Source organism: Mandrillus leucophaeus, unplaced genomic scaffold, assembly GCF_000951045.1.
Source record: "Mandrillus leucophaeus isolate KB7577 unplaced genomic scaffold, Mleu.le_1.0 Scaffold518, whole genome shotgun sequence".
In the NCBI taxonomy this organism is placed as follows: Eukaryota; Metazoa; Chordata; class Mammalia; order Primates; family Cercopithecidae; genus Mandrillus; species Mandrillus leucophaeus.
Window position 1 is genome coordinate 2,307,536 of NW_012105564.1, and position 22,180 is coordinate 2,329,715.

General features: G+C 36.8%; 1 protein-coding gene across 1 annotated transcript in view; it reads right to left on the bottom strand.

The window, feature by feature from the left end:
- The window catches only part of LOC105551334 (chromosome unknown open reading frame, human C2orf73), a 30,006-nt gene that overhangs the window by 3,127 nt on the left and 4,699 nt on the right, over nt 1–22,180 (bottom strand). The window contains exon 3 of the mRNA XM_011996525.1: nt 14,014–14,167. Coding sequence (XP_011851915.1) covers nt 14,014–14,167 — 154 coding nt within the window. The remainder of the gene's footprint in view (nt 1–14,013; nt 14,168–22,180) is intronic.

A 22,180-nucleotide genomic window follows, 5' to 3' on the forward strand; every position in this document is an offset into this window, starting at 1 on the left:
AAAAAAAAAAAAAAAAAAAGTATGTAAGAGTTTATGTACACCTAATATATCTACAAAATGCTATGTAACAAACTGGTAACAGTGGTGACTGTAGGGAAAGAGAACTGGGTGACTGGAGGACAGAGGTGGGGAGAAGTGGATTCAATTTTCACTGTATATCTTTTTGTACCATTTGAATTTTGTGCTATATGCATATATTAACTATTAAAAAAATTTAATTTTTAAAAATCACACCTTTAAAATTAGAGGAATACATAAGAAAAATGTTAGTAAATTTACATTTATTAAGCATTCACGAATTCACTTTGATATTCAGACATTGTTATAAGCTAACTTTATTAGCAAGAATGATGAGTATTCAAATACTTATACATGATACAAAATGGCAATCTTTTCCCAGTTAGCAGTATAAAAAAAGTTAACTGTTAACATTTTCTTGATTTCTAATTGCAATCAACTGCTCAAAACTCATTTTCTACTAAATCATTACCTTTCTTTTAGGACTTGCTAGAACACAGAAAAAGGCAGTACAAAGATTTAATAAGCATGACACAGAGAAAATTCTATGCATAACTTATTTTCCACCAAGTGGGAAAAGATATGACCATTTTTTTTTTTTTTTGATGAATATCATGGTCCAACTCACAGAACATTAGTATGTTCGGACACAGTTTCATAACTTCGTGGATAGACAGAATGAAGCAGCTCTAAATTTAGGCATTAATTAAGTGGTGGTAATGAAATATCCAAAGCATGCATTTGGGAAGAAGACATGTTTTCGAATTCTGGCTTTACCACATTTCTTAGTTGTGACTTTGAAAAAAATCACTAAACTTCATTGAAATTTTCTATTTCCTCCTCTCTAAAATGAAGAAAATAATAATTTGCTTTTGGCATTGTGAAAATTAAGGGCAGCGTTTGTGAAGTCTCTAGGATGCTATGGTCAAATTATGGAGTCTTCAAAGTTGGCAAAGGGCTAGCTCTTTTGTATCCTGACAAAAGGAGAAACCATGGAAGGGAGAAGGAAGCAGGAACCGGAGCTATCAAAAAAAAACTGTGAGAAACCCAAACGCTTTAGTGAGCTGGTATGAAGGGTTAGTTGCAGTTTGGGCTGGAGGGTAGGAAGGTCAGATGTAGCCAAGAGAGAATAGGTTGGGGGAGAGCTTTTAAAATCTGCTCTTGACTTTCCCTCACATTGCCTTGGGAAGATCATGCTTGCCCAGGGCCACAGAAACTGGCAGCAACTGCCTAGTCATTTGTTGTCAACACAGTCATCAGAAGAGCACAGAAGTCCCTCCAGGATAAGGAGCTGATGAAAACGGGTACATGTTGCCCCCTTGGGCATTTCTTCCTCCAACATTCCCCCAGCAACCATCAATGCTGGTGAATTAAAAACATCAAGATACTGCCCTCTCTCAGTGATGCCTTTTTTAAAAAACAGTTTAAGGCTGGTAGGGTGGATTCCTGACTAGAGGACCAGCCTAGTAGAGTGACAGTAATTAACAATGGTCAAAATAGGGTTTCTGGTACCGGAAGCTCTCCAGCCTGAGCCTCATTTTCTTTCCTTAAATTTCGTGGCAGGCACACAAACCAGACCCTGGTCTTCAGCCTTTGCCTGCAGAGGGCTACTGATTCCCCTAGGGGAACATGATCTACCATAAATTTGACTATAAAAGACAGAAAATTTTAAAACATATACTGTGTGAAGCAGAATTATCAGAACCAATATACCAAGAATTTAAAATAAGCATAACAAATATCCTCAAAGATACAGAAGAAGGTATTGTTAATATGAACAAGAACAGGTCATAAAAAGGAATAATATAAAATGTTAGAAATAAAAAATGTAACAGTTGAAACAAGAAAATAGATGGTCTAAACAACAAGAATCATGAACTAGAAAATCAGACGGAGAAGCTGTCCCAGAAGGCAGCAGGAAAGGATAAAGAAATATATTAAAGAAAAGTTCAGAGGCATGGAAGGTGGAAGTATCAACACCAGAACTAAGAAGAAATAGAGGGAAGGGAAGGAAATATTTGAGAAAATGATGATGATATATATCGAAGAATTAAAGAAAGATCAAACACCTCAGAGTGAAAGAGCTCACAAAATATCAAACAGGTAGCAGGGGCCGGAGAAAGATGAGGCAATGAGGCACAAAGGATGCAAAACTTTAAGGAGGTGCTTGCATGACCCTGGGAGCGAGTGCCTCCTTAAATTTTACACCCTAGCTGGGCTTCTCACTCTCCTCTCAATCCTGCAGTGTACAGATAAAGGAAAAACTCGCATCTAAGACATTTAATAGAGAAATTTAAGATCATCTAGGATAAAGAAAAATTATAAACGCTTTCAAAGGGTAAATTATGAAGGAGTAACAACAGGTTAATATCAAATTTCTCAATAGCAACATTGGACACGAGATAATTAATTTTTTTTAATATTAAAAGGAAAAGCACTTTAAGCCTAGAGTTTTTATATCCAACCAAATTTTCATTTAACTGTGAAGCCAAAATTTAAAAAATACAGGGAGGAAAGGAAGGCCTCAGATGATTTCCCCGAAAAACAGACCTACTTTGGAAAACTAAAGGAAGAACTCAAGTAAGACTAGAAATAAATCAAAGAGGATGTCTGAGATATAAGGAAGAAAATAACAAAAATTTTTGTTTCTTGAAAAAGATAAGGATTAAAGAACAGAAAATTCTAAGTATTATACCCAGAAAAACTCAGAACTAAAATTCTATTGTTTAACATATTAATGGAGACCCGGTGAATACTATAAAAATGAAAAAAGTAGTACAATGATTACAAAGGGGGGAAAAAAAGTAATTGTAGGTGATATAATTACCTGAATAGAAAAACCACAAGAGTCCATCAATTATGAGAATAAGAGTATGGCAAAGTAAACAGACATTGGATAAATGTATAAAAATAAAAAATCAAGAGCACTTCTTTACAATAGTGATAACTATTGTATTATCCATTAACATATTAATGGAGATCCTGGTGAATACTATAAAAAAGAAAAAGTAGTGTAATGATTACAAAGGGGGAAAAAAGTAATTGTAGGTGATATAATTACCTGAGTAGAAAACCCACAAGAGTCCATCAATTATGAGAATAAGAGTATGGCAAAGTAAATAGACATTGGATAAATGTATAAAAATCAAAAATCAAGAGCATTTCTCTACAATAGTGTAACTATTGTATATAGTAATAGAAGATATAATAATAACATACATTCTTAGTAGAAACAAACTATATAGTTGAAGTTTCTAGAAATTAAAAAAGCATTCACAAGATCTCTGTAGAGAAAAATTTTTAATTCTGTTAAAGACCTAAAAGTAGAACTGAATAGATATTCTATGCTCTTGAATAGGATGATAGTATTTTTAGTGGTGACTTTTTCCTAAATTAATATATAATGTCACCACAACCCAATCAAAATTCTAGCTAGATATTTTGAGGAATGTCATACATTTCAATGTTTAAATAGAAAAATAAATCCCATAAATAGATCAGCTCTGAAAGGGTAAATAATTGAGACTTTCCATATCAGATATTAATACCAGATAAAAATCCATATAATTAAAATATTTTGGTACTGATCCAAGAACTGAAAATTAAGTAACATAACAGAGAGCTTGCACATAAACTCATTTATATATGGAAACTTAACATAAAATTAAGGAGGTCCTATAAGTAAATGGGAAAAGTGCAGATTATTTTATAAATGGTATTCAGAAAAGTGGTTGACTCCATGCTGGAAAATGGAATTGATTCTCTATTTAATAGTGCACACATGGTGGACTCTAAGATTAAAGACCTAATTATGGAAGGTAAAAGTAAAAAATCAAGGGAAGAAAATGTAGGAGAAAACGTTTGTTACCCAAGGGTAGGAAAATCCTTCTTAAAATAGCCAGTACACAACCCATAAGGTAAAAACTTGATTATATTAAAAAACATAGGATAACTGCTCGACAAAAGACACCATGGGCAAAGCTAATAAAGATGGCAGATTGGAAGGAGATATTTGTAACATGGAAACTAATGGGACAGAACATCAGTGCTAATTTCAGAGTAAGGACCTTTGAAAAAGCTGCTCCTCCACAAAAGCAATGAATACACTGGCAAAAGTCATCAAAATCAACTTTTGTAGAACTCTGGAAATTAACCAAAGGCATGCAATAATCTAAGGAGCATCTATTCAAGAAAAATGGTTTAATCTTTATAACAAAAGCAAGTTTGGTGATATTCTAACTCATGCAGTTTCCATCCCCCTATCTCCCCTCTGCAGAAGCCTTGAAAACCAAGAGCCCTGCAATTATGATGAAAACCAGAAGTCTATCAGTTACTGGAAGAAGCAGGAGGGGTTTGTAGTGTCTCACAAATACCAACTCAGAGAACTGTCATTATTTAACCTGGCTGGCAGGGTTCATCTTTATAGACATGACTCAGAGTCCTCAAAGTGAATTATGCACCCCCGCCACCCTGCCCCTGCCTCACCCCATGACCAGGTGTTCATCCAAAACAATCAGGGACAATTGTTTAACATTACAGCTGCCTAAGGTGACAGTGACAGTGACAGTTGGGGCAAATAAGCTGTCCCAGACTGGAGATGTATATGCTATGCTTTCTACTGGGTTACAATCATATGACAGCAATTTCCACACCTGAAAAATCCTCAGACAACAGAGTTTACATCTACCTACTGCAAGGAGATCTACGTATGATGAATTTAAGTTATACTGATGTTTTAGTAAGTGAACTGCATAAAGCAAAATCTGTCATCAATAAAAGCCCTCTGGAGGGAGCAGGACTGGGGAGATTTTTTTGGTCAAAGGATTCAAAATTTCGGTTAGAGAAGAACAATAAGTTTAAAAGATATGATGTACAGGTGGTACTCTCTATACATAGGTTCTGTATCCACATACTCAACCAACTATGGATTGAAACTTTACAGGAAAAATAAACAACAAAAATAATACAAATAAAAAAACACAACAAATATTTGCATGGCATTTACATTGTATTAAGTATTCTAAGTAATCTAGAGATGATTCAAAGTATATGGGAAGATGTGCATAGGTTATATGCAAATACTACACTACTTTACATAAGGAACTTGAGCATCTGTGGATTTTGGTATCCATAGGGGTCCTGAAACCAATCCCCTGGATACTGAGGGATGACTGTACAACATGTTAACTATAGTTAATGTATTGTACTCTTGAAAACTGCTAAAATAATAGATTTTAAGTGTTCTCACCACAAAAATAATGTATGTGAGGAAATAAACATCTTAATTAGCCATTTCACAATGTATGCATATTTCAAAACATCATGTTGTAATGACGTTTTGTATAGATACATACAATTTTTGTTAGTTAACACTGTCTGTAATAATCACAGTAATAATACCTAGCCATGGATCAGATTAAATACAAATAGCATATCAGACATTTTTTCTTATAGGGTAACAAGTAAAGACTGGTTATAGAGTAGCTTCTTTTCAAAACAAATATAAAACAAATTTAATGCTTTATTAATACTCAAAACCAATATTCTGGGATTTATACACTATTAAGGTAAATGGTTGGTAAACCTTTTTAATTCTGGGAAGGTGTGGGATCAAATATACAGAAGAGAAAGCAAAGAAAATTAAATCTATAATTTGTTATTTAGTACACTATGTCAAAAAAATTTTGATCAAATACTAGTGTTGTGCTGACAATTTCAGGGAAATCTGATTAAGTTAATAAACAGTATTAAAATATTTAATATATCTGAATTTATTAGATTTACAAGATTTTGCAAGATTTATTACGTTTTTTCTTCTCCTGGTAAAACAGGGCTACCCCATAGGTAGTAAGCCCACAGTAGCCACAAGGTTTATTAGGTTTTATAAGATTTATTAGATTTTATTGAATGTATAGAAATTATTTAAGTATTTGGAAATGTTTTGATTGTCATAGCTTTAAGTTTTCCTTGTGAAGATGTTTAAGGTATTTGAGAAGAAAACAGAATGTAATAACTATTATTTTTTAATGTTTTAAGTTCAGGGGTACATGTGCAAATTTGTTATATATAGGTAAGCTTGTCTCATGGGGGTTTGTTGTACAGATTATTCTGTCACCCAGGTGTTAAACCTAGTACCCATTAGTTATTTTTTCTGATTCTCTCCCTCCTCCCACCCTCCACCATCCAATAGGCCCTAGTGTCTGTCATTCCATTCTATGTGTCCATGTGTTTTCATCATTTAGCTCCCACTTATAAGAACAAGTGGTATTTGGTTTTTTGTTCCTGCATTAGTTTGCTAAGAATAATGGCCTTCAGCTCCATCCACGTTCCTGCAAAGGACTAGATCTCATTCCTTTATATGGCTGCATAGTATTCCATGGTGTATATGTGCCACATTTTATTTATGCAGTCTACAGTTGATGGGCATTTAGGTTGATTCCATGTCTTTGCTATTCTGAGCAGTGTGGCAATGAACACATATGCATGCATGTGTCTTTATATTCCTTTGGGTACATACCCAATAATGGATTGCTGCTTGAATGGTACTTCTGGAAAACAGAACATAATTAAATCAACAAACTTGCAATTTAAAATGCTAACAGAAATTAATTGACTATGTTTCGTAAATGAGTCATTGTTAAGATATATTTCATTTGTTCAACTTGAGTTAAATGTCAAACAAGTGAAAGATGCTATTCTTATTTTATACAATACTTAAAAATTAAAGACTTAAGGAAACATTTTTAAAATTTATAATGTTCAAACTGGCATATTTAAATCATAAGTAACTATGAATACCTTTTTATATAGAAAGGCTCTCTTTGAAATTAAAAATCTTACACTGAAACAGATGACCCTCAAAGAATTTGAACTGCCTGCAGACTTGACATAACAATAAAATCCAGGAGACAATGGAATAATATCTTCAAAGTGTAAAGGGTAATTAATTGTGAACCCAGAATTCTACATTTAGCTATGCTTTCATTCATTAAAGAGTGTGGGTAACTTAAAGACATTTTCAGACAATGAAAGGTGAAGAGTTGGCTACTCCTAAACTCTCATTTAAATAACTGTTTAAGGGTATTGTGGTAGTCTGTTAAGTTGCTGGCCCCAGTGAATCAGGCCTTCCAGTATTCAAATCCTTGTATAGTCCCCTCCCCATAAATGTGGGCTGGTCTTATGATTAGCTTTAACGAACAGGATATGACAGAGGTAACACTATGCTAATACTAGCCATAAACTTTAAGAAAGCCTTACAGCTTCTGCTTTTGCATTCTTGGGAGTAAAAAGTCCAGCTACCCTGCTGGAGAAACCACGTGGAGTGACCACATGGAGAAGGAGAGGCCCAGCCATTCCTGCATCCCAGCTGAGTCCAGTCCTCAGTCCATCTGCCAAGTGAATGCAGCCACACAAGTGACCATTACCAAGACCAGACCAAGAACTACCTAGCTGAACTCAGCCAAGATTGCAGAACATTAAGCTAATAACATGATTGTTGTTTTAAGCAAAATTTGAGGTAGCTTGTTACGCAAATAACTAAAACCAATATTTCAGAAGGAAGTCAGTTAAATCAATTAAAATGAATCTTTTAAATAGTAATCTAAAACCTCTCACAATCTCACAAATAATAACTTTAAAAGTAATTCTTTGGCTGGGCACAGTGGCTCACGCCTGTAATCCCAGCACTTTGGGAGGCCGAGATAGGTGGATCACCTGAGGTCAGGAGTTTAAGAGCAGCCTGGCCAACTTGGTGAAATCCCGTCTCTACTAAAAAATATTTTTAAAAAATTAGCTGGGCATGGTGGTGGGTGCCTGTAATCCCAGCTACTTGGGGGGCTAAGGCAGGAGAATCACTTGAACCTGGGAGGCAGAGGTTGCAGTGAGCCGACATCACGCCACTTGCACTCCAGCCTGGGCTACAGGGAGAGACTCTGTCTCAAAAAAAATTTTTTTTTTTCATGGAAATAAATGGGGGAGAAAGTAATCCGAGTTATAGAGGGAAATTCCTTATTCAGACATTACACCTATTAAAATTAGACATAACGACTATGTTCATTTATAAAAGCATATGAGACTTTTACAGAAGCCCACAATAGTGAGGAATATCTAAACATGAAAACATCAGAGAAGATATTCAGATGCTTAGTGGTTACTCTACTTAAGAATTCAAATTGTAGCCAAAGTAATTACTTGAAAGAAGCCTTGTTAGATGAGAACTGCAAAAAATAAGGCAAAGTCCATGAAGAATATTTGAAATCCACTCTCTGTTTCTTGGAAACTTGATCTAATTAAAATTAGAATTTTCTAAACAAGTTGCTATCTAACCATTTATATTTTATCAACAAAGCCAGGATTTATTCAAACATACAATTTGCTTCTTATATTGGTGAGAACTTAACAGTTTTACTTTGAGAAATGTTCTTTTCTTAACTCTTTGTGTCTGCTTAAAGATCATTCATCAGTAATATTTTCCTCTTAAATCCCACTCTTCTCAGTATTCTGATCTTATATAAAAAGACTATTAATATAAAAATAATAGTATAGATTTTCAAAATATAGTAAAAAGAAAAAACAAGCATAACTGTAGCAAAAAAATCGTTATGTTACATTTTGGTGCAAAAGAAGCAACACAAACTAAAACCTATTTTAGAAAATGAATTTTACCACCATATCTGAATTTGCAATTCAAAAGAACATTGAAATATCAAGTTGTTGATAATCAGCAAGGTTTTATTTAGGTACGAAATACCCCAGTCACAAATTAGATTAGGCTTTCCAATTTATAAAGTTTTATTATATAAAACCAAATGTGAACACTTACTCTTACAGGCGCTCAAATATGATGGAGCATAGCCATTTGTTAACTGACTGTGGATGGCAGCCAGGAAATTGTGTGTGGTAGAAGACATAAAGGGCGCTTTGAATTATCGGCACAAGATAACATTGCTGAAATGCCAAAGTCCAGGCGTAATTAAGTGGGCTGATGGAACAGAATGACTATGAGATGACTTTTAATTGGTATTAGTGCATGTTTATATGCACATTTTTCTATGTTCATATGCTTATAATTAAAAATCTGGCACATATAGATTAGTTTATATACATATTTTTAAATGTCACATTAAAACATTTTCTTTTTTAAAAATCATTTTCATCTAATATCCAAATACCTAAAATATGAATAAATTGCAGGCCTATATTATGTAGTATACGTTACTTTACATTATGACTTTATTGAAGAATGTATAATTATCATTTAGCTAATATTTATTGAATCTGGGCATTGTTCTAGACCCTAGGATACAATAATTAACTTGGCAATGAGAAATGCCAACAAAAGAACAGAGAGAGAAAAAGAAATACCAATAAAAGAACAGAGAGAGAACCATGCCAGGTTCTCAAGCTAAATTTCAACTCAACACACAACATAGTACAATGCAATTATTGATAATAGAAGCAGTTACCATTTATTGTCTACTATGTAGCAAACACTGTGTTAGGCACTTTATATTGTTGTTTCTCACAACAATCCTGCAAAGTAGGAATTATTCTCACTTCATAAATTGAGCAAAACAGGATGATTAAATTTAATGGGTTCAGGTTCACACAGTACTAAGTTTAATACTGAACCAATATTATAAAAGGAGTGTTGATAGAAATCAAGTTGCCGTGACTTCCAGTTAAACATGGCAAATTCAACAAGCATTTCCCCCATTCCTTCCCCAAGCCCCAGTACAATCACACTACAGAAATTTAAGAGGGCTTACATCCATAAGGAAAAAACTAAATGGGAGTGAAGATGTTAACAAATTTGGAAGCTGGAAAACAGATGGATAAGTAGCAATAGACTCAAGTAAACTACAGAAAACTGGAAGTGCTATGGGGAAGAGGGTGGGGTAAAAATTAAGCCAATTCATGCCACAGCATTCTAGGAGTGCCCCGGAATCGGGAGGCCTCAGATGCCTCTGAGGCAGGGAGCGTGGGACAGGGGGACAAGGTGATGTTGCAGAGGACTGCTTTTAAGGGACTCCTGGATCTTCTGTCCTCCATCCTAGGCAGAGATTTGGAGGATTTCTCTCTGGGCAAATTAAGTAGATCTACAGACCCTGATTTTGGGGGATCCCTTATGAAATGACTGAGCCCTGCCTTATGAACCCAGAACAAAGCCCATCTCTCCAGTATCATCTTTCACCACTCTTCTACATCCCTTCAACTTGAGTAGGAAAGTACCATAACTGCTCCTTATATGCAAAGGACTGGTTGGCTACCAAAGAAAGTTAAAGCAAAAAATCATATGCCGGCCGGGCGCGGTGGCTCAAGCCTGTAATCCCAGCACTTTGGGAGGCCAAGACGGGTGGATCACGAGGTCAGGAGATCGAGACCATCCTGGCTAACACGGTGAAACCCCGTCTCTACTAAAAAAAAAAAAAAAAAAAAATCATATGCCATATGTAGATACATATTTTAACCAGTTCATCAAATTTTTATTGGCATGCCAAGCCATTGTCTTTGAGGAGGTGTCTACTGATTGGAATTCCACTTTGTGTTTCTTGTGCAAACCATGCTTCTAATGCATCACTTCCAGTTTCTATTTCTTTGACATAGAATGAAACGTAAAGACACATTTCAAGCAAAATGAGTGCAGAATCCTTCAAGATTTTAAAAATTCAGTCCAACTCCTCTTTGTTATTTTGCCTATACCTAATTAGCATTTTTAAAAGTTAGCAATTGACCTTTTATCAAGTCTGCACATTCAACTTTGAATGTTTTATAGAAACAACTGTTTTCTTACTCAGATTTTAATTCACAAGAATATGTAATTAGAATATGGAAATATAGTAACAAGTACATAGACATAAATCTGGTTTGGAAACAAGCTTGACTTTCAGAGAGTGTCTCTACCTCCTTGGTCTGAGTTACATTCTGTGCCTCTAAATCCTCACATGAGCAATAGAAGATAATGCAGGTAAATTTGACAGATCAAAAAGGGCCGTGTAGGCCATACCGAGGAATTTGAAATTTATTCTGTGAACAGAAGTAACTGGAGAATCTAAAGGAGGAGAATATCATTTGTTTTTTTTAAAAAGATCCTTTGACAATGCTGCAGAAAACAAAGAGGAGGAAGCAAGCAAGCAGGGTAATAGCGGCTATACTGCATTGCTTACAGTGAAGATGGAAAGGAGTAGATTTGGGGTCTGTTTTGGAGATAGAGGTGTCACGATTTGCTGATGGATTGAATGTAGGGGCAGGGAGCAAAAGGAGAGAGTTTTAGAATGCCTTCTAGCTTATCAAAACGTGAGCACCTGGTGGGAGAGTGGAGGTGGCATTCACTGAGATGGAGAAGACTCGTGGGGGTAAGTTTGGATGGGAGACATGAAGCATTCTATTCCAGCCATATCAAGTTTGAGAAGGTGACTAGCTGTCCAAGAGGAGATGTTAAGTAGGTGTTTGGATATCTGAACTTTTGAGGCTCAGTAAAGAAGCCAGGGTTAGAGAAATTTGGTTTTTAGACTGGTTCCTTTGACCTTTCACCTTAAACATCTATTCCTTGTTTCACCCCCACTAGATAGTATCTCTTGATTACCTATATCACAAATAATGATGTTAGCACCCTTCTTCTCTTCTACTTCTCATCTTCTATCGTTGTGCACTTACTTTTCTATTAAAGATGCTAAGATACATTCTGTTCTGTAACCATATTTAAACTTGTGTCTATAGATTGAGCCTAAAAGTTGATAACTACTAAACAGCATGCATAGTATAACATAATTACATACATCTTGTTCATTTAAGGGTCAAATGTTGTGCCAGGACTTCATTTCCTTCTCAGTGGGTGTACTGCCCAGTGCCACTTGAAAAAAAATGGTTTAGTATCCATGCCAAATAAATTCCCTTTTCTAGGTCAAAAAGTATTTCCCCTGAGAACTTTGAAGATATTAACTCCATTGTACTCTTGCATCAGTGCTGCCTGATTCCATGTTGATACTTACTTCTTAGATGGTGGCTTATTTTTCTGTCCCTTTATGGAAACTTTTAGAATCTTCTGTTGCAATTTTGAAATGATATGCATCTTTTACCCCTTCATACTTAGAAGCACTTGGTAGACCCTTTTAATGCATTTTATGTAGGGAAACTTTCTTACTATTTTAGAGGTTGTGTAGAGTACTGTACAGTACTGGTTAAGAGTATATGTACTGGAGTCAGGTTAGCTGGGTGCAAGTGCCAATTACTCACTGTGTAGCCTTGGGCACGTTATTTCAACTCCATGCTTGCTTCCAAAGGAGTTCAGAACATGCCACTCTAAAATGCCACTCTGGCATATTGACTGTATTGAGTTAAAGGCACTTGAAAAACAGCAGATGCAAGAAAAACAGTCTGACCTTCCTTCTCTTTCTCAAAAGCAGGAGATGAAATTCCTGTGTAAAAGATATCCTCCTACACCAGAAGGAAAGCATCATTCTCATCATCAAGCACAGGAATTTGAGGTGAGGGGAAATCTAGACAAATAAACCTGTTCAACTCATGCTTATCTTCCTAGTCACTTCTCTACCCAATTACCCTAGCCCAAAGTCCTTTGCCTTGTCCCATTTTTATGATTTTCTACTCTTTGTCCAATTTAGTATATGTGTTGTTTCTGTGTCTTTGGGTCTTCATTTCCTTATGAAGGCTCCCCTGCTATGTAAAACTTGTATTAAATAAATTTGTATGCTTTTCTCCTGTTGATCTTTGTGTCAATTTAATTCTCAAGCCCAGCCAAAAACACTAAGAGGGTAGAGGTAAAATTTTGCCTCCCTACACTTTCTTATCTGAAAAATAAGAATATTAACAGTATTACTACACTATTATGTTGCATAGAGTTCATGTGGGAATTAAATGAGTTACTATTCAGAAAGCTCCATAAAGTGCCTGGCAAATAGTATGTGCTCAAGAAATGTTATGTTTTGCTAATTATCTACCTTCATTTTTACTCCTCTATCTTCTGGAGCTCCAGAAAAGTTGGATTTCCCAAACAGATCCTCTGTTTTGCTTTCCTTCTCATTTTTGAAGCCTCTGTTTTGTTGTTTCATGCTCTGTGATATTTCCCTGCCTTTATCCTCCAAATCCTTTCTTTTAATTGCCATAATTCTAATCTTTGGTTGTCCATTCATAAGAAGGGGATGGGGGATCAGCTTGATTTACTGAAATAACTGGTGTGGTAGTTGACATCTGGCTAAGACGCTGCGCTCTAGTAGTCTTAATATTGGGATAGGATGGAGTGCTCATGACTGGAGCCTTTATTTAAGGGACAGGCTTTGAAGTAACTCTCTGTCTCCTACTCGCTTTTCATTTTTGCTTTCCACTATGCCTGCTGGCTCGGCATATAGCTCAGTCAGGGCTTTGGCCAGGCAGATTGTCTCTTCTTTGCGCATCTCCTTCTAGCTATTGCTTCTTTATTCTCTTTTATCTGTCAGTAGGCTTCTAGTCTTTTCTACATTCCAGGAAGTTCTTCCTTCTATTATCTTCACCCTTAGGAGCTTATTGCTTTGCTACTATTTATAGTAATAGGGTCTTGGAAGGCAGGGAACTTAGGTATGTGTGCTCAGTCTACTATCCTGAACCAGAAGTGGAAACTTTATTATATTTCTAAATGACAGGTCACTGTTACAGATTATCTAATAGCCTCCTTCATCAACTACCTTCTTTGAAGTGACAATAGTTATAACTATTAAAATGTGGTGGCAACAACCAGCAGAATGCTACTAAGTTTCTGACTTTGAGGCTGATGTTATTAATGATCAGTACAATTTTCATTCTGTCACATTAACTGTTTGGAGACGGAACTGTCCACTAGGAAGAAATAACAAACTTCCCAAGGGCTGCACTTGCTGTGTGTATATTTTCAACTTCTGTAAAGAAGTAACTTTTTCAGGAGGTGTCAGGACATCTAATACATCTTAGTTTTGACAGCAATAATTTGAGATAACAAAAAAGGTTTTTGCCACTGCAAAACCTTACCTATTCCACAAGAAGGCTTTTGCATCTTGCTGTGTTTGACTGGCAAAACCAGTGGACATGCTGGTTTTTGGAAGTCACTCCTCTGGGTACTCTTAGAGTCATAAGGTGGTAGGAAGACAGGTTCCAGTGCTTTACCATGTGACCACCAGTCACCCTTCATAGAAAATAATTGGAAACACAATATTGGATACTGTAGGGCATTTTCATTTATTGCTTGATGTCTATGGATATTCAGTAATTCACTTTAACAAATTAGTGGATATCCTGGTAATAATGTGGAATTCTGAAATCTAGAAATATCTTTTCACAAAAAAATGTATTTCTTTGAAGGCACTGAAAAATGAGTTGTCACGTATTTTTAGCTAAAATACAGCTGCTAAATTCTTAAGCTACCTTCCATCAACAAATAAAATGGTAAAAGTCAACAAAATAGCTGTATTTGTTTTGTACTACAATTTTGTTATATATGTACACATGTATGTATATATTTAAATATTCTAAAAAATTACGTTCTAAACTTTTCATTATGACAATACAAATAATTTATTATCATCTAAAAATGGTGGTTTTTAGAGTTTTTAGTCCCTAACCTGTACCATGAAATATATTTTATGTCATACAAGAGCGCACAATGCTACACATACATAAAACTGAAACAAAAGTTTCACAAAATACTTATTCTTAATATATGCAGTGTGCTCAGCTATTTTTCTCTTCTATTTTATTGCTTTCCTATTTCATTTCACATTGCTGACTGCAACTCAATGATTTATGGTTCACTAATGACTCAGTTTGATAAACTTTGTTTTAAGGGGAAATCTCTCCAATGTTACTGAATTTTAGTACTAAAACCTAAGTATACAAGAAAGGGAAAACTGAAAGATTCTTCATTAGCCTGTATGACAATTTGATTTCTTGGAAGTTCAGAGAGTACAGAGGGGAACTATTAGTCAACTTAATTCTGACCAAAATTTTAAAACTGGTTGTTAGGTGGTAGTAAGAAAACCCTTGAGAAACCCATGACACTTAGGAGTTCCCGGAATACAATTAGGGTATGAAAGTAACTTTCGGCATAATCAAACACCTACCATGGGCTATAAAGAAGCAAGTCTGCCTTTTAAAAAATCAACTATGATTCCATAGCCAAAGACTTCTAAACTATGATTCAAGGGGGATGAATATGCAATTCCAATAGGTAAAATTCTGACAATACAATTGGGGCTACATTGATGCAAAAAGGGAGATGTTTCTTTAAAAGAAAATTTAAAAAAAGCCTGTGTGGCTGCATAGGGAGTCAGCTCTCAAATGAGCTTAGTTTCTAAAAAGACAGGCACGTATAAAAGACATATACAACATTCGATTTAAAAAATAATTAATGGAGTCAGCTTGTCAGAAGATTGTCAAGAAACTTGGAAGAAATTTATAAATTTGTACAGTTGTATAAATTTATAATTTATACAACTGTCAAAGGCAGCAAAAATCAGGTTTTCTAGAAAAATTGTTCATAGCTGAGTGAAATCCTACAGCCCCCAAAAAGGTTATCTTTTGTGTTCCAGCTAACCATTTGGAGAGAAGAATCTTGTTCAGGAAAGTCAGAACTACTCAACTTGAGGTTGTTAAGGAAAATTATGGTTAACTTGTAAAAGATGGGATGAACATGTACCAAAGAACTAAGCCCTGAAGAGCTGATGAGAGAGTTGGACTTCACTTTGTCAGTTTATAAGAGTGCCAGTTTTTAGGCCAATGACAAATTGTAAGCAGGAGTAATGGAATAACTGGTAATTGTAACTAGGGGAATTTCTGCAGAGATCACAGAAATTTAGGAACTAGTGCATTTTGGAGAATAGATTGGCTAATGCTTCATTTTTCAGAATGGGCTAAAAGGTGAATTTTAAAAATTAAGACTACTTGATGTAGATCCTAGGAAAATTCTAGAACAGATTACTAAACAGATGGTGTCTTCTCACTATCTGGCTGAAAATAGTCACATCCTACTGTTGTCAGAGCGCCTGCTTCTGGCAGCTCTTCTCCACTCCACTTCACAGTTATAATAGTGCTTATTATGCCCCAAGGTCTAGGATTTATAGGTCTTGTCTAATGCTCATAACAATTCTATGAGGCAGGCATACCCACTTTACAGATGAGAAAACTGCCAGGAGATTAAGTAACTTCCCCAAGGTATATCACTAGCAGACTGCTGCACTGCCACAATTCAAACCCCCAACTCTTTGTGCACACCTCTAATTTCTGTGCTGCACTGCTGTATCAAACCGGCTGTGGAATGCAAAACCAGGTAAGCACAAACCACATTAAATTATTGAAGAAGTGAAAATAGAGGCTCAAAGTGCATGTCTTAGTCTGTTTTGTGCTGCTATAACAGAATACCTTAGACTGGGTAATTTACAAGGATCAGAAATTTACTGGCTCACAGTTCTGGAGGCTAGGAAGTCTAACGTCAAGCCACTGGCAGGTTTGGTTATTATGATTCTAGGATGGCACCTTGAACACTGCATCCTCACATGGTGGAAGGCAGAAGGGCAAAAAGAGGGCAAGAGGGGACCAAACTTGCCCTTTTATCATGGCATTCATTTCACTTGTGAGGGTGGAGCTTTCATTACCTAATCGCCTCTTAAAGAGTCCCACCTCTTAATACAGTTACAATGGAAATTACATTTCAACATGAGTTTGGAGGGGACAAACATTCAAACCATAGCAGCAAGTATCCTGAGAAAGTTCTTCTATGATAAGATTGTAAAGCATGCACAAACACTTTATATCATCTACTTTTGTTGATCAAAAACTTATTTTGCTAATATTCAAGTTACTGGAAAAATGACTCTGGGAGGAGCAAACCACTAGGAAATGGCTGATGGGCTTTAATTATTATTATTTGTTGTTGTTATTTTTTTGAGACAGGGTCTCCCTGCATCACCCAAGCTGGAGTGTAGTGGTGCGATTACAACTCACTGCAGCCTCAAACTCCCGGACTCTGGTGATCCTCCCACCTTAGCCTCCTGAGTAGCAGGGACTATAGACATAAGCCACCATGCCTGGCTATAATTTTTTCTTAAAAGTGTAATGCAAAGTTACCCTTAAGGCAGAGAGATAATTTCATCTTTTGAGCAAACTTCTTTTAAACTGAGAATTTTGCCAAAATGGTCTTTGTTTCACAAATATAAAGGAAATAGAGAACAGTGTTTCCTAAAATGTGACTGGTGACTTTAAGACTCTGCAGTTTGTGAAAGTGTTCTGATGAGTGTTATAAATTGGATGCATCTTCACTTTAGCTGAGTGAAATCTTACAGTCCAAAAAAAAGGTTATCTTTCATGTTTCTGGATAGTCTTCCTTATGCCTAAAAAGTTGGGTTTGTTCCTGGAAGAGTAAGAGTGCGTATGTGCCCATGTAACATGTGCGTGCCTTTTTGGTCCAAGCATTTACTCATAAAAGATTATGAGATTAAGGAAAGAGATAGATGGAGGCTCGTTTTTATCTTTATCTCATACTGAAAGGAAAGACTAACACAAAATTTACTGCTCTGTGTACCATCACTTATATTGGATTGTGGGGGGTTAACACAGTTTTATGACAAAATAAGCTGGGAAGATACCTAGCGTGATGGCTCTGTCTAGGCGCTGAGCAACAGACCGTATCTTGCAGATTGTTGAGGGCGTTTTGCCTAACTCAAACTTTGGACCCAGAGAGGAGTTATCCCTCCCAGTCTAAGGCCTGTCTTCTTTCCTGCCCCAGGATGATAGTCACTGGGCTCCACGGTCAGGAGGTGCCTGGAGATTCCTGATGACGGGGCTTCTTCTAACCCGCAGCTCTGGGAAGGCCAGTAGCTGTTGCACTGTGGGTCCCTTAGTCACATTTGGAAGCCAGTGCAAGGCAGTCTCTATGTTATACTCCTAGTACCCCTAAGCTTTCAGAGACGTTCTAGTAAAGATTACTTATTTTCCATTATTTGGGAAATTAAGGGAGAACCCTCAGAGGAGAAGTAGTAAAAGCAAGTGAAGTATCCTAGAGAAACCAGTTAAGCGAATGTAAGAGGTCATAAGCCAAGCTCCACAGCCACAGTGGCCTAGCCAAGATGGCTGGTGGTGGTCATCTGTGGAACATAAAATCATACTTTGTCATACTTTGTGGATTCCCAAGGAAATGTGGGCTTTTGACAAAACCTACACATAAACAATCACATTTTGTTGGTAGAGCTCAGTGGCTTTAAAAAATTGAAGTACTATCACAGACACTAGGGCAGCTAAGGTCACATTGGTTACACTGTACCTAAATTCACCTCTATTTTTCTATAGATGTTATGAGTGCTTAAAAAAACCGGTTTTTAAGCAGTTCATGATGTACCCCCCCACAAGAAAATTCAAAAATTGTGTTCTGTGGAACACTAGTTCTCCAGCATATTAATAGGTGTTATACAAAAGAGGTGTCCACAGTTAAGTAACTTTGGGAAATAGTGAGAAAAACAAAGTTAAATAAGTTTATCACAAGATTTCTCAGAACCTTTATACACCAATGTGAATTGTGAAGCTCTGAGAAAGGTTTATAAAAATACAGCTTTTCCAAAACGTATTTGACTTTGCAAATCTATTTTGTGAAGCACGTAGACAAGGGTCAGTGCTCTAAAAAATAAACTTTTGAAAATACCAACCTAGTATAATCTCTTTTAAAGTACCAATATTTAAAAACATTTTTATTTTATTTTTTTCTTGAGACGGAGTCTCGTTCTGTTGCCCCGGCTGGAGTCCAGTGGCATGATCTTGGCTCACTGCAACCTCTGCCTGCCAGGTTCAAGCAATTCTCTTGCCTCAGCCTCACAAATAGCTGGGACTACAGGCATGCACCACCATGCCCAGCTGATTTTTTGTATTTTTAGTAGAGATGGGGTTTCACCATGCCAGCCAGGCTGCTCTCGAACTCCTGACCTCGTGATCCGCCCACCTCGGCCTCCCAAAGTGCTGGGATAGCAGGCATGAGCCGCCGCACCCAGCCAAAAATACAAGACAATCAAACCAGTTTTCTTTGGAAGTGACTGAGCTAAAACAACTTCTTACTTTTTCTAGCATCCCCAATTTTATGTTCCTAGGTAGAAATGTACGAAATCTTAAAAATCTTGTAAATAAATAAAACCAACCAATCTCGTGTTGCATCCTAAAGATAGTATCTTAGCAAAACACATAAAACAGGTGTCATTTAAAATATTTAGGCAAGTTTATATTATTTACTCTTATAAAGACAGCATTACTGTCAACCAGTTTTTTTCTTAACCAAGCTGACCTTTAAAAAGAAACCTGTCATCCTAAAGGAACAGTTTACAAATATGTGAAATATATGTTCTTTATTAGTCCTTGGATACTTAGAAATGAGTAGATTTAAGGTTCATTGTTGTTTTTGTTTTTTATTATTTTAAAATTTGTTTTTAGAGATAGGGTCTTGCTTTGTTGCTCAGGCTGGAGTGCAGTGGCACGATCATTGCTCACTGCAGCCTTGAACTCCTGGGCTCAAGCCATCCTCCTGCCTCAGCCTCCTAAGTAGCGGGGACTACGGAGGCTTGCTACCACACCTGGCTATTTATTTATTTATTTTTGTAGAGATGGGTCTCACTATGTTGCCCAGGCAGATTTCAAACCCCTAGGCACAAGTTATCCTCCTGCGTTGGCCTTCCAAAGTGTTGGGATCACAGGTGTAAGCCACTGTGCCCAGCCTATTTTCTTTCTTTTTGAGACAGGGTCTCACTCGGTCACTCAGGCTGGAGTGCAATGGCGTGAACACAGCTCACTGCAGCCTTGACCTCCCAGGTGGAAGCAATCTTCCTGCCTCAGCCTCTCAAGTAGCTGGGACCACAGGCATACACCATTACACCCAGCTGTTTTTTTAAATTTTTTTTTGTATAAATGCAGTCTCACCATGTTGCCCAGGCTATGTTTTTAAAATATAAACTTTCCCTTCCTGCCACACCCAAATCAGATATGCTTGTAACTCAGTGATATCTTCAGTCTTTCTCTGTAACTCTCCTCCGTATTCACTGACAGCTTCCCTTATTTGAGCTCTTCATCTCAAACTCACTTTCACCATCTCTTAAAGGTCCAGCGCTAATAATGATTCTACTACTGCTCTGTCACCTAGTCTTGCAGATAGTAGCTCTTAACACCTTTATTCATTTTTTTTCCAACATACCAATAGAGTAAGAAGTAAGAGAAAATTAGTTGGGATAAAGTTTTTAAACTTTTATGTTTCATATTTCTATTCTCAAACCAGCTTCTTTTTCTTAGTACTGCCAATGTAAGGATGAGTTCAGTGAACAGTTTTAAATTCAGCCCTGAACTAGAGCTCAGAGTCATTCATGAGCCTTTACAAGAAATGTAAGAACTTCACTAATCTGGATTTTGGTACCAAATTAATTTCCCTGGTGTAGGTCTGGTCTAACAATAACAATTGATTTCTTTAAAATCTGAAATAATTGGTACGAGAGCATAAGCAAGTGTACAAAATGAAGTACTCTCAATATGGCCCTTAAAAGGGTTTAGTTCATGACATTAAAGTACATTTAACCACAGGAATTCCTGCCCCAAGATCTCACATTCACACCATGGTGTGCTGTCTATGACAAGAACAGATGTTATCAGTATGAAGAGAGCTCACAAAAAGCAATCTCCATCTAAATGTTAAATCACTATACCTAACACACAGAGAGATGAGGAAAGAAGTGGAGTAGGAGGAGGCGGACATTGGCACAGTGATCTGAGACCATTTAGATGGTACACATTTCCTTTTCCAAATATGCTGGAAAAAACCTACATGAGAAATTATTACCTTTGTTGTGACATATTTTGAATCCCATCTGTTGAACACTTGCCTGGCCCAGCACTGTACTAGGTCTTCTCTCATAGAATCCTGCTCTCAGCTGCAAATGAGTCCCCATCACTCCAAACAGCAGTAGACTAGGATTCTGCTGCTACTAAGAGCTAATGTCTAGTGAGTGCTTCCTTTGTGCATTATGAATGCTCTTCTGCCAGGTTCCTACATGCTTACTCCCTCACTCTCCCTCAGGTCTTCACTCAGATGTCGCTCAGTGAAGCCTTCTCTGACCACCAATTTAAAATTGCATTCCTTATCCTGCCTTGCATGCCGCCCTTACTACCATATAACATTCGAATACAGCTTACTTGTTTTATCTATTCCCTCACTAAAATGTAAGCTATGTAAGGACAGGAGTTTTTCCCCATTTACTTTGTTCACTGCTGTATCTCTAGTGTCTAGAACAATAACTGACAAAAATATTTTAATTCTCACAAAAACCCCATGAGGGACAACTACTATCCTTATTATATAAATTAGGAAATTGAAGCTTAGCATGACTTGCCCAAAGTCACATGGCAAGTGTGTTGCAGCAACAAAATGGAATGAACTAGTGACATGCTGCAGCAACATGGACAAATCCCAAGTGCTTTATTCTGAAAGACTGGTTCAATAAGCTACATACTGTATAATTCCATTAACGTGACTTTCTGGAAAGGGCAAAACTATGGAAAACAGATCAGTGGCTGTTTGAGTAGAGGAAGGGGATGACCACAAAAGGGCATAGGGGATCCTTTGAGGGTGATGGAAATGATTCATGGCTTGACTGTGATGGAGTAACACGACTACACTTTTACCAAAATTCAGAGAATTATACACTACAAGGGTAACTAATTTACTGTGTAAGGGTAGGTATAATAATGTTCCCTCCCTCTGCCCCTAAAGATTGTTCATGTTTTAATCCCCAAATCTGTGAATGCTATCTTGCATGGCAAAGGGACTTTGCAGATGTGATTAAGGATCTTGAGGTGGGGAGATTATCCTGAATTATCTGGGTGGATGCAATCTAATCACAAGGGTCCTTATAAGACAGAGTCAGGAGAGTGGGTCAGAGAAAGATTTGAAGATGCTGTGTTGCTGACTTCGAACAGAAAGGTGCCATAAACTAAGGAACGTGGGCAGCCACTAGAAGCTGGGGAAGGCAAGGAAACTGATACACCCTCAGAGCCTACAGAAAGAACTAGGCCTGGCAACAGCCAGTGAGACGGATTTTGGAGTTCTAAGCTAGAGAATAAATATGTGCTGCTTTCAACCATCTTTTAAGTTTGTGAAAATGTGTAAGATGAGCAATAGGAAACT